Genomic DNA, 13,214 nt, shown 5'->3' on the forward strand with positions numbered 1-13,214 from the left:
TGGAAACTGCAATCACTGCGGATCTCTCTCTGGATATTTGGCAGTTTATTTCAGATGCAGCCGAATGACCCGCTTGCTGTTTCCCTGCAGTGGCAAGATGACCGTGACCCCCAAAAGTTTCCAGCACTTAAAGCACACAGCGCAGCCTGAACCCGCAAGGGGCCGACAACTCATGCGGCTTCCCCCGCCCTTCTGTTGCGGAGCCTAGGAAAGCTAGGTCGGAACGCGGGCCACGCACACTCCTGGGCGCAGGGAATTGGAGGCTAAACCCACAGACAGCGCTGCGCAGAGAAGTCAAAGGCCAGTCTGCAAGTCGAAGCGTGTGAGGAGCACTGAAGAGTGCCCATCCCTGCTATACTACAAGGACCGGCATGCACCGCGCCGCGGCGGCAAGTCCCACTTCGAGACCCCGACGCAACGAAGCCTGGGAAGTGAAGTCTCTGGGCGTCCCGAGTCGCGTCGCGAAGGCAGAAGGGAGGCGTTGCTAGTCCGCTCCATTAGCACGCCGGTTCCTGGCCGGGCTCCGAGCCTCTCGCTCCCGCTCTGGGTTTTCGCGGGCGGCGGGAGCAGTATGGCTCGCTTGAGTAAACTCCGGAGGGAGGGGGGAGAGGGGAGTGGATGGGGAGGCGGGGTCAGCGGAAGCGGCAGGTTGCTTCCTTCTCCTCTCGCTCCCTCCCCGCCTCTCCCTGAGGGAGCGGTGGGAGGGGGAGGGAAGGGCAGAGGGAAGGTAGTGACACGTGTCAATCAACCCCCCTCCGGGGGGCGCGCGCTCCGGGGCTCGCGCCGAGGGCTCGCGCCCCTGCCTCGTGCCTGCGCCGCTCGTATGTAAATGAGGGCGCGTGACGCGGGACGCAGATGGACAAGGGAAGAGAGAGAATGGCCGCTGCCGCCGCCGCTGCTGCCGCCGCCGCCGCCGCCGCCGCTCAGTGCCGGAGCCCTCGGTGCGCGGCGGAGAGGAGAGGATTCCGGCGGGAACTCGACTCTTGGCGCCACCGTCTCATGCACTGTGTAGGTAAGAGAGACACGGGCCGGGGCCCCGGCTCGGCGCAGCGCCGGCTGCCGCAGCCCGAGGAGTTTGGGGCTGAGAGGTTTAGTTGAATCTCCCGTTCGGGTCAGTTCAATGGGCGAGCGAGATGGGAGCGGCGGCGGCGCGGCGGCTCCGGCGCTCGCCTTTTGTCTGGGGGCTCCTCGCCGGCGCAGTCCGCGCTCCTTCCCCTCCTCAGCTCCCGGGCTCCCGGGGAACTGTTAGTTCGGACCCGCTTGCCGAGCCCCCGGGGAAACCGCTCGCTCGCGCGCTCCCCGAAACTCCTCGGCGCCCCTCGCCGCCCGCCGTCCACTCTGTCAGGAGGGAGGAAGCGGCCCGGCGGGTCGGCGCCCGAGCGGAGGGGCGCCGGCGGGCAGGGCCGGCGGGAGGAAGGCGGGCTGGTCCGCGCCCCCGCCGGGCGCACACACACCCCCTTCTCGCCGCCGGGGGCCGGGCCGGCCGACGCGGCGGAGTTCTCGGGGACCCGGGCCCGGGCGACCCCCCCGGCGCTCGCGGGCGGGGGCCGCGGGTGAGCCTGCGGGGGGCGAGGGGCGGCGGGGGCGTCGCCCGAGGGGCGGGGGCGCCCAACTCTGCCCTCTCGCGCTCGGCGGCGGCGCTGTGTGTACCTCTTTAAGAGGGAGCCGCTTGAGCGCTGACGGTTGGGATTTGAAGTTCTTCCTCCCTCTTTGGAAGTCTGGACGGATGGGGGGGGTGTTGCCATGGCGACGGCCCCCCCCCCCCCCCCCCGTCTCCTTGCGGACGCCCCGACGACTCTGGTCCTCTTTTACTGTCATGTGATGGACCCTTCCCAGCGCACACATGCACATCGTCCTCCCCACCTCCCATCCCGCTCTCCTGCCGTTCCGTCTTCCCCGTTGGTCAGGTCCGAATTATCTTGCTTCAAACTTCTGGGCTCGGGGCTGTCATTCTGCGCGTTGCTCCGGGTGGCAGGAGTGGTGGGAACTCCCCACCTTGCCGCCGTCGCTTTTTTGTCTGAGTGAGACGTGCGCGTGGAGCTGTTATCCAGCAGGTTGGTTTAGTGGCACCGGAGGGAAAACGCGGGTTCTGGGATGGGGTGTGTTGTGCCTGTTTGTTTTGGAAGGGGGTTATGGGTAGGAGAGTAGGGGAAGAGGTAGAAAGGAAGGTTGCATTGTCTAAGGAGTGGATAAGTGGCACAGCTTGCTCAACTGGCGATTAAATCTTGGCGTTTGGAGTCGAGGAGTAACCTTAGTGCCTTAAGAAAACAACTCTTACCTTGTTTCCATCTGTTCTTGCGCCACCTCGCGCCCCTTCCCCCCGCCCCCAGATTTGTTTGGTTAGCGCCGTAAGATCTTTATTGTTTTTCACTAGTGAAAAGGAGATCGTAGTAGGATAAACTAGTACAACTTCAGCTCAGAGATGTGCACTGCGGAATACGATGGATATAGGAAAACGTACGAGAAGGAAGATTGCTTTGATTAGGGGCATCTAAGTTATATTTAAGCATTTTTCTGTTTTACCCTTAAAAAATATGTTTTGGTTTTGTCTAGGGAAACTTCCCGGGAAACAGCTCTAGTCAAGTATTAATGAGTGATTTTAGTTCTTTAAAAAAGTGTAAAAAAGCCTTACGGTATTCTTCATATAAAATTTTAAGCTGTGTTGCTAGTGTTTCCTGAATACAAAATGGACCCGTTTTTATAATTGCTTATGTAAAGATCTCTTCCACTAACAACCTGTTTAGAAATTGTTGATTTCATTCAGTTAGAATCAGGCAGGAGGACAGCATTGTAACGCTGATTCGCAATATTACTGTTAAGTTTTGCCGAGGCACAAAATGATTTGACGGTTTCTTTGGTCAGTGTTTATGTTTTAGAATATTTGGGCTTCTTTTTTTCTCATCTTCTTGCTTATTTAGATACATTAAATATGGCTCTGTATCACAAAAATATATGTGCTTTTCAAAAATAGATTTTAAAGACAAAATTAATTGGATTTGATGGAAAAAGGGAATTAGAATATCTTTCTGCCGTTCCTACTTGTATACTCAGGTAGGATCGGGAGACGTTGAAAATTGAATAAATACTGTGTGTCTAATATGCAATCTCTACATTATATTTTAAATATATAATTATACTGTATTTGAAAGGGAATTTTTTTCCTGGGCTCTAACTGTATTTAAGAATTGTTTCCCACAGTCCCAGTCCTAGTCAAGAGTCCTAGTAAGACCCATCTCATATTTTGTTTTTGTCATTGTTATTTTTAAATAAACAATAAAACTCTTTAAACAGGATATACACTTGTTGATTGGCTTTTTCCAGTATCCTGTATGTGAAGCACCTTCAGTGTGAATTGGGATTAAATGTAGTTTGTGGCAGTTTGTGTAGTTAGTATGTAAAATGTAGTTTGTGAAGTTGCCTTTTGTGGTTAATGTGCTTACACTCAATACTTTACTTTGTAAACATATTTACAAAAAAGCCATGTTCTTTTTTCTTTGCATGAATGCATGTGTGTGAATATATATGTGTATATATATTTCTGTATTGCTTATTGCTTGAAATCATTTTTGTGAAATACTATGCTTTCTATCTTTGAGGAAGAAAGTGATCCAAAAGTCTTATTTAAAAATGAGATATGGAAATTGTAAGCAATGTCTCAGGGTCATACAGCAAATTGGTACTGAGCCAGTAGAGAAGTTTTAAATCTCAGTTCTTAGCCTAAGTCTTTAAAGTAATCTGATTCATTTTTTTATTGCTCATATATAATACTCTAATTTTATGGGGAAAAAAGTTGATTTTAGTTGTCGTGACTGCTGGTAGTTAGCTAAGATTTTTAACTCTTGATATGAAAAATGATGTTTACCTTTCTCTATTTGTGGAACTCATCTCTTTAGATTTGTGACTACTCTGTGATTTATTTTTGGTTTTCCTTTTTAATAATTTAATTGAAGAGTTGTCTTATAAGCTCTCTGTCCCAATTAATAGCTTTATTTACAATGTGGTGCTTTTTATAATTTGATTTTTTTAATAATCATTCTCTACTATGCTATAATTTTGAGTATGCTCATCTAACAAATGTTTGAGTGTTTATTGGATATTGTAAATAGTATCCTAGTACTCAGTATGATATTGAACAAAACACATATAGTCCTGATCTTATGGAATATATAATACAATTAGTATCTGATAAGTCATAAAATTTAAAACAAAGTATAGGATAAAAGAAATGCATTAGTATATTTTTAAACATTATCAAGTCTTGTACGGTCTATTAGGATATTTGATCTCAGAGATAGGCCACGTTTTTTGAAGAATAGTGCAAGGACTTCCTGTATACGCTTACCCATATTCACCAGTTGTATTAAATTTTCCTCATTTGCTTTATCGTTCTTGCCTTATATCCATCTGTGTGTGAGTGTGTGTGTGTGTGTGTATGTTTTATTTCTGAACTGTTTGAGTGTGACTTGGAGACATCATACCTCTTTACTTCTAAATCCTTCAGTGTATATTTCATAAAACCAAGGACATGGTCTTACCTAACCACAGTGTAATTATTAAAAGCAGGAGATTTAATATTGACGTAATATTATTATCTAATTTATAATCTATATTCAAATTTTGTCTGTAAGCTTTCCCCCTGCCCCAGGCCGGGATCATGCATTGTATTTGGTCGTCATATCTGTTTAGTGTCTTTTTAATCTAGAACACTTCTTCACCCTTTCTTGTATTTCTTGACCTTGACATTTTTGAAAAGTACAGGACAGTTATTTTGTAGACTGTCCCTCCATTTGAATTTGCCTGTTGTTTTCTCATGATTAGATTGGTTATACATTTTTGGCAGGAATACCTCTGAAGAGATCTTCTGTTCTTCTTAGTATGTCATATCTTGAGGTTCATGATGTTGGTTTATTCCAGTGTTGGTGATGTTAGCTTTGAAAATATGGTTAAAGTGATATTCTCCTTATTTCTCCCTGACGGTTATTATTTATCCTTTTGTAATTAATGTGTAATTTATGGGAGGATACTTTGAGGAACAGGATATTTACATAGTCTCATCAAAATTTCACTCACAAGTCTTAACATCCATTTGTGATTCTCTAACTTCATTGTTCCCTCTATAATTAGTAGTTGGTATCCCTGTCATAAAGCACTCTTTCCCATCTCCCCATTATTTATTTATTTATTCAGTTATTTCTATCAGTATGAACTGATGGATTCTTATTTTGTTCAATGGTTAAATCCATTACTATCATTATTTTGATTCCCAAATTGTCCCAGGTTTGGTCAATGGGATCCTCATCAAGCTAGTTCCAGTGTTTTTTGACAAATCACACCTCTCCTCAAACTCTCCCACCCCATGATATTTTGAGCACTTCCTTCCTGCCAGATATTCCAGGTTCATCTTGTACTTTACTTGTCCCAGCCCTGACATCAGCCATCCCTCCAAGGAGCCCTTCGTTCTTTTTAGTGGAGAATAAATTTAGGTACCAAAATCTGAACACTAGGTTTCACTATTGTTCTTAAACCCTATTTTTCTGATACAGAAGCTAATAGTTAACTGATTCGCTTAAGGTTGCAACAGTAAAACAGAATGGTGAAGATTTGATTAGAATCTTTCTATAAACTTTCCTACATACTTGTCCAGTGGAAATGTAATGGGAGCCGAATATGTAATTTAAAATTTTCTAATAAGCACATTTTATTTAGCCTAATATATTTAAAATATTTTAACATTAATCCATATAAAATTATTAGGTTTACATTCTTTTTTTAATATTAAGTCTTTGAAATCAGGTATTTCACATATATATGCACATCTCAATTTGGACTAGCCACATTTCGGGTGCCTGTAATAGCTACATGTGGCTACCGCGTTGGACAGCACAGTTCTGTAGTGTTCTGGCTCCAGCCAACTCTTCATAACCATGGTGCCACTTATTTCAAATGTGTTGATAATAAACTATGTTTCCCCAAATCTTTTATTTGGATAGAATAATACAGCAAATAAGAATATAGGCTCTGAAGCTAGACTGCCTGCATTTGAATCTTAGCATTACCACTTACTAGTGTGGACAAGTTACTTAACCTCTCTGTACTTCAGTTTCCTATCTGTAAATTGGAGATAATAAGGTAGTTTGAGAATTAATTGTGTTGATATGTTAATATGTGTCTGCCATATAGAAAGCATTCCATAAATGTTAGCCATGATTGATATACATAGATTATTAGAAGCTTTGAGCTTTACGTTTTTGCCAGTATATTCCTTCTTGTAGTAATGCTGATGAATAATAGAGACATCATGAGATGTTAGACAAAAGATTAAGGACTTGAATGGTCTGTATTCTAGGGAATTACTTCATAGAGATTTAAAATCACGATATTTCACTTAGCCTAATCCTGGCGTTTTATACATGAGGAGATCAAAAGACATTTGATGCCTTCCTAACAGTCTGAGGAATCTTTTGGCTTTGTAGTAACTGAATACAAGAAATTAATTTAAATTCAATTTTAAAAATATGTATCATACTAGATCATCTTGAAGCTACTCTTTGTTGGTACCTACTCTCTCTTTTACTCTTCCTGGTTATCATGTCTCTGTCTTAGAGCTCTGCACTCTGCAGGTGTTTGTAAGGTGGACTTTCTTCCAAACTACCTGCCCTGTTTATAATGAGCAGTATCAGTGTCAGAGGATCTTCTCTTTCTCTATTTTTAACCTCTGAGGAAGTTATTGGAGCACTTCATAGAGCTCTAACACTTAGAGATGGGATAGTCCAGGTAAATAAAATTCTAGGTAATCAACTTGACACTTCTTTCTGGTTGCTTCTTCCCTCCTGCTCTTCTATGTTTCCACTAACTTCTGCCTCATCTTGTTACTATTGCCAGGTAAGTCCCAGATGAGTAGGTTTACTTAGAAATGTGGATTTGATGAGGCCTTGTATGGATGGGTCAACTACCCCCAAACCTTGGCTGTACAACTACTTTTTCAAGCACTAGCAAATTCTTTATCCGTTTAAAAAGATGTCAGCTGTGGCACTACCTAATAACATGTGTCAGGCAAATAGAATCTATGATGATAATGAGTAGCTGGGTGGTTAAGACATGTGTCCAGATTTCTCTGTAAAACAGGCATATTGATGAGTTTTGCATGTAAAATTTGAAATTCTTTGTACTCCAGGATTATTTTATACTTGGAAGAGTAAAATTCTGCCATTCTTGGGACTAAGCAGTGGGCGAATTTTGTATTTTTGCAGATGTTAGATATGGCTACAGGCTGGTCTGAGGATATCATAGTTGTCTTTCTAGATGGTGCCGTCTTTTTGTTCCATGCTACTTCCTTTGGCTGGCTGTATGTGTGCACCCTCCCTGCATGGCTGTGCACAGTGATAAGTTGCTGTAATGTGTGCCTCATGTTCCCCTGACTTGTCTGACTTAGTTCTAATCCTAGTCTTCAGTTCTTCTATCACAGTGCAGTCCTGAGAGGAGCAACAAAGCCATGTAGATTTTTGGATATGCAATTTTTTCTTGCTTATCAGTAAATCCAGGCTTTCAGTTATAATATCTTAGATTTTTTGTGTGTGGAGTTCCTTTTTCTTTTTTGATAGTATTCCTTGGAACTTTTTGGTATATACGGCCAGCATTCATGGGTAATGGATAACAGTTGGTTAGAGCACCAAGTTCATAGGTTCAACATTTGGGGGACCTGTGTAATGTTAGAGTCCATACCTAGGGGCTGAATCTATCATGAAGTAGTAATTCTTTCAAAAGTTTCTATTCACCACAGAATGTAGATTAGAGAATGTGAATAGGTCCAGACCAAGCTACTGCCACCACAGGGAAACAAATTAAGGTAACAGATAATGCTATATTTGTATTTGAAGAATGACACTTTGTTCTTAATTATAGTTAAATAAAAATTTTGTTTTGAGAGTTTTTGTGTTTGCTACAAAACAAAACTTACAATGAGGAATCACTTTTCTGTATCTCATATCCTTTCTTTTCATATAGTTTCCCCATAATTGGCAATAATCTTATCTTGCTTACTTATATTTGCTTCTTGTTTTTCTTTTTTCTTTACCTTAATCTGTTGCCAAGTTATTACTTTTCTTTTTTTTTTTTTGTTTACAATATCTCATGGATTCAGTTTTTCTGGTGGAGTAATTGGACAGATAACTGATAAGATTCTGGTTTATATCAGTATCTCCGTTGCTGGTTTTACTGTCATTCAGTCTAACTTGTAACCCACATTAAATCATGGTTTGCAGTAGCTGCTTTGATTTTGTAGTTTACAAAGCAATAGTATCTCCCATTTGTCTTTTTTCATCAAGTAAGAGCTCCTAACCATATTCAGTTAATCATAGTCTCCCAGACTGCTTCGTCCCTGTTTGTCTATTTTCTTCTTCAGACAGCCCAACCATTTTCATCTGCTTTTATTTCTCTTTTGTGCGCATTGCTTCAAATTCTTGAGTATCTTGTTAGTCATATCTTCTGCCCTGCATCTTCAGTCACCTTTAAAATTCAGTTGCAACCTACAGTCTTTTCTAAAGTATTTATTGAAAAACAAGTTTGACTTTTCTCCATTAATTCACATTGGCCAATTCTTTTCTGATGGGTACGTGAAGGTGTATATGTAGGAAGTAACTCTGTCTAGTAGTCTTCATATTTAAATAGTAAACCATTTAGGGACAAGGGACTAAGTCTTCACAGAGGGTAGAAAGGACTAAGAATTGAACACAGTTCTGTTCTTAGCCTCTATCATTGTAACCTTCGTCATAAGTCATTTCACCTTTCACAGATGCAAATCTGTCGGACTAGGGTAATATCTGTCCTCAATTGCTCACTACTTTTTGTTTTATGAAAGGTGCTAATACTTATATAGTAATGGCTTCTGTGATAAAGATATAAATTAGGGAATTACCAGCATAAAGATGGTATTTAAATCCATGGAAATGAATGAGATCAGCTAGGGGTGAGGGATAGTATAACTAGAGAGGAATAGACTACTCAGAACCATGCCTTAAGGAATCTTAACATCCCTTGGGTAGAGGAAGAAGAGCCTCAAAGTAAGGCCACTGAACTTTTACGCTGAAAAGTAAGGCCATTGTTTAAGTTGGATAACCAGGAAAGAGAAATACTACCAAATCTAAGAGGAGAGAAGTGTTAGAATAAGGAGGGATTGTTACATGTCAGTGAGATGTCAAGTACTGTGAAACAGAGAAGTGTACATTATTTTTGGCAACATGGAGGTTCTAGGTGACCTTGACTAGGTAAATTGCAGCAGCATGGTGGGTGTGGAAGCCATATTGTAGTAGGTTAGAAAATAATTAAGATGTGTGTAAGCGGAGATAACACTTGTAGTAGACTACTCATTTGAGAAGCTGCACTTTGAGGAAGAACAGATAAATGGAGCAGTAATTAGAAGGATCTGGGGTCTGGGGATATTTGTTTTTTTTAGATGGGACATACCATTTACCATACTAAGATGGAGGATACTTTTTTGAATTAATATCCATGATTACTTTATATGTTATTTAGTTAAGCTGAGACTTGATAGCAACAAAATGTTGAGACAGATGAATTAGAGAAATAGAACGGGCCTGGTTTGAATCACTGACTGTAAACTCTAAATTTATTTCTTTTTTTCCTTCAAAAAATGTTGTCCTAATTACAGTCGTCTCTAAGGTATGGTATGTGTGGCATTAGTGTGTTCCACATTTTAAGGGAATGAATTTTTTCCCAGTTAATCTACTGTTGTCAGTCAGTCATCAAATATCTTGACTTCTGCTTTGTGCCACTTGATTGGGGTGTAATTCTCTTTCTTCCTCTACTTGGTTCTGAACTGGAAATAGACTTAGGAATTGGGGATCAAAATATTAGATTTTTAAATGGTAAGATTGTATTGAAGAACTTGGCTTAGAACTGAGGCCAAAATTAGACATCTGACTTTTTACTCCCTATCTCCCTGAATTGAACTTACCAACCTATCAAAGACAGAGCACTTGGAACTGCAGACCTCCTCTTTTAAGATACAGGGAAGCTCTACTCCAGTGACTTTACCATGCCATTCGCTTATTGGTAGGTATGACCATCTAGGCAGAGTGAGCAAGAGGCTAGGCCATGCATGAAAAACGACCTTTAAAACATTAATCCGTCCCACTAGGAACAACTATCAGGATGTCGCCAATATTGGTCATTCCTCTTTCCTTTGGGAAGACTGAATAAGGGGTAGAGAAAAAGGCATAAACTTCTTGCAGAATACTTCCCCCAAGAAGGTGAAAAGTGTTGGGAGAGGTAGGATCAGTAGGTTGGGTAAAAAATTTTATTGTCCACACTAGGAATGAATTTAGACTTTGCCTTTAAAGAGCTCACAATTATCAGGGATGTAAGTATTAGAGTTGATATAATATAGTGGAAAGACAGATGAGGGAACAATTGATTTTGATTTGAAGGATCTGAAGTGACTAGGGCTTCAAAGGATTGAGTGAAAGCAGGGGTTGGCAAACTTTTTTTGTAAAGGGCTGGATGGTAAATACCTTAGGCTTTGCGGGCCGTATGGTCTCTGTTGCAGCTACTCAACTCTGCTGTTGTACTGCAAAAGCAGTATATAAATGAATAAGTATAACTGTGTTCCAATAAAAAATTATTCATAAAAATAGGCAGATTTGGCCTACAGGCTGAGTTTGCTGATCCCGGAGTTAAATGATCAGCAGGAGAGTAGGGTGGAGGGAATAGGCAGAGGAATAGTATAAAAACAAAGATGTAGAGTCTAAATAATGAGATATTCAGCGCTCTTGTGTCATTGGAGTATAGGGTGATAGTAGAAAAATGGGACTGAAAGTATAAATTATGGCCTCTATAAGGAGGAAATTATGAGCCTTTGAAGTTTTTTTTTTTTTAATATGTGATAAGCATGACCAGATAAGTCAGCTTATTTTCATTTTGTTTTTTTTTTTTAAAAAGATTTTATTTTTTTTTGCTTTGTCTCCCCAAAGCCCCCTGGTACATAGTTGTATATTCTTGGTTGTGGGTCCTCCTGGTTGTGGCATGTGGGACGCTGCCTCAGCGTGGCTCAGCGTGGCTTGATGAGCAGTGCCATGTCCACGCCCAGGATTCAAACCAACGAAACACTGGGCTGCCTGCAGTGGAGCGCGCAAACTTAACCACTCGGCCATGGGGCCAGCCCCAGCTTATTTTCATTTTGAACATTTGCTGTTGGTTCCAGTTTGAGGGTTTTTTTTGTTTGTAATAGTTTTAAGAAGCTCAAGTTGAAGCAGCCCTTTTAAGTAAAAACTGGGAAAATGAGCAGTCTCCACTTTAATATATTAATTAAGATGTTGGATTGCTGAAGTGCTCTCAAATGGCACCCTCCTTTTCTGCTTGTGCTCTGAACAACTTGAAAAATAAAACAAGGACAAAAATGGAAGCCAGAATATCACTTCTATTACAGACAGAGGCCAGGTTAGAGGAGTAACTTGGTGGGAGAGTCAGGTGATCTGGCATAAGCTAATTTATTGACCCAGTCATAGACATACTAGGGCAGCAGAGCAGAATATGAGCCCTCTGAAGGTATGTTCTCCTAAGAGCTCGCTCCCAAGGGGAAAAGGAGCAGAACTGAGCTCTTGTCTACTCAGTTGTTCTTTCCAGAATCACCAATCAGATCAGTCACTTCACTTTCCGAGGGGTGAAGACAGGCTCAGATTGTGCTTATGAAACATTCTTCCTCGTAGAAAGAAGGAGCAAGGAAAAGATGTCACTCCTCTAACAATCGAGGCTAATTTTTGCAGAGTTGTATCTGAGGATAAGTGTACAGGAAACAATACAACTGTTATACTGAAAACAAGTCAAACAAACATATTCTGGATATTTTAAAAAAATATTTAATTCTAGTGTTTGAAACAGCCATTCTTGAACTGTCAAAATGGTAGTTTTTTTTTTTTAATGAACTAGATTTTCTATAGGTCTATGTAAGATACTTAAATAAAATGCATGTTTAGCTAGAAAAGAAAGATGAGACTTCCTTCTTTATCTGTTTTCAGTTGACTTTTTAAATTTAGAAGAAATTAGTATTGAGGCTGGACTGGTGGCATAGTGGTTAAGTTCACTCACTGCACTTTGGCGGCCTGGGGTTTGCTGGTTCAGATCCCAGGTGCAGACCTACACAGCGCTCATCAAACCATGCTGTGACAGAGTCCCATATACAAAATAGAGGAAGATTGGCACAGATGTTAGTTCAGGGTCAATCTTCCTCAAGCAAAAAGAGGAAGATTGGCAGCAGACATTAGCTCAGGGCTAATCTTCCTCACAAAAAAAGAAAAAGAAGTTAGTATCAAACAGCAGAGCACTGTTTCTTTAAGTGGAAAAAAGTAGATACTTTGACAAATAGATTATCCTTTTAATTAGCTCTGACTATGGATGCTTATGCAGTTTATTCTTGGTTTCTCTTTCTTTAAAATGTCATCAGTTGTTCTTCTTTGTCCTTTTCCTCTTCCCTTTTTAAACAATTCAGTTCTAAAACCATCAGGTGGGACCAAACAAGGGTAAATGTCCACACTGGATGGCTTTTGTGGGAGGGGGAGCCATGTTCTCTTGGAGGAGTGGGATGTCACAGCCTGACAGAGGTGAGGAGGGTCCCCATGTGGGTTGATGGAGTTTTGAGGAGTGAAGAGCAATCTACATAGGAGGGCACGCTGATGCAAGGTGTTGGAGCCCGAGCAAGGTCAGTACGTAATCTGTGAAGAGCGTGAGGAGGGCATCTACTTGGAGGTGGGGTGGGAGTGGGGTGGAGGTAGAAAGACATCCGAATGAATGGGTAGCCTGGTGTGGGTGTATTGAGGTTCAGGTGGGGTGAGGATAGAGTCTCTGCATGGAGGCATCCCTCTGTAAGATGTCAGAGCTTGAGGGTGGCCCATCCTACTGGAGAATCAGCTCAGTATGGGGTGTTAGAGCCTGAGCAAGATGAGGATGATATTCTGGGATATTCTTGTAGAAGGGGTGCCAGGCCTGAGGAATAGGAGCCTGAACAGGGAATAGAGGCCTGAACCTGAAGAGGTTATACACATGGAGAAGGCATTGGGGGTGTAGGGGCAAAGGGGGGTGAGGACAGCATCCATGTGGGGAATGGGAAGCAGCCACAAAGGGAGATTGGTTACATACAGGGAGATTGGTCAAATAAGTAAATATTAAGGATAATAGGAGCCAGGCCTCTCACTGTCTGAGAA

The 13,214-nt window shown here is 42.0% G+C and overlaps 1 protein-coding gene across 2 annotated transcripts in view; it reads left to right on the forward strand.

Moving 5' to 3' along the window:
* Nucleotides 1-509: 509 nt before the first annotated feature.
* Nucleotides 510-13,214, forward strand: part of LCORL (ligand dependent nuclear receptor corepressor like) — a 150,855-nt gene continuing 138,150 nt past the window's right edge. The window contains exon 1 of one of the 2 annotated variants that reach the window (XM_046655816.1): nt 510-1,012. In XM_046655816.1, the coding sequence (XP_046511772.1) occupies nt 856-1,012 (157 nt within the window). In that variant the 5' untranslated portion in view covers nt 510-855. The remainder of the gene's footprint in view (nt 1,013-13,214) is intronic. The other variant, XM_046655817.1, reaches the window with a different exon arrangement.

The sequence above is a fragment of the Equus quagga genome, chromosome 3, assembly GCF_021613505.1.
Source record: "Equus quagga isolate Etosha38 chromosome 3, UCLA_HA_Equagga_1.0, whole genome shotgun sequence".
Lineage (NCBI taxonomy): Eukaryota > Metazoa > Chordata > Mammalia > Perissodactyla > Equidae > Equus > Equus quagga.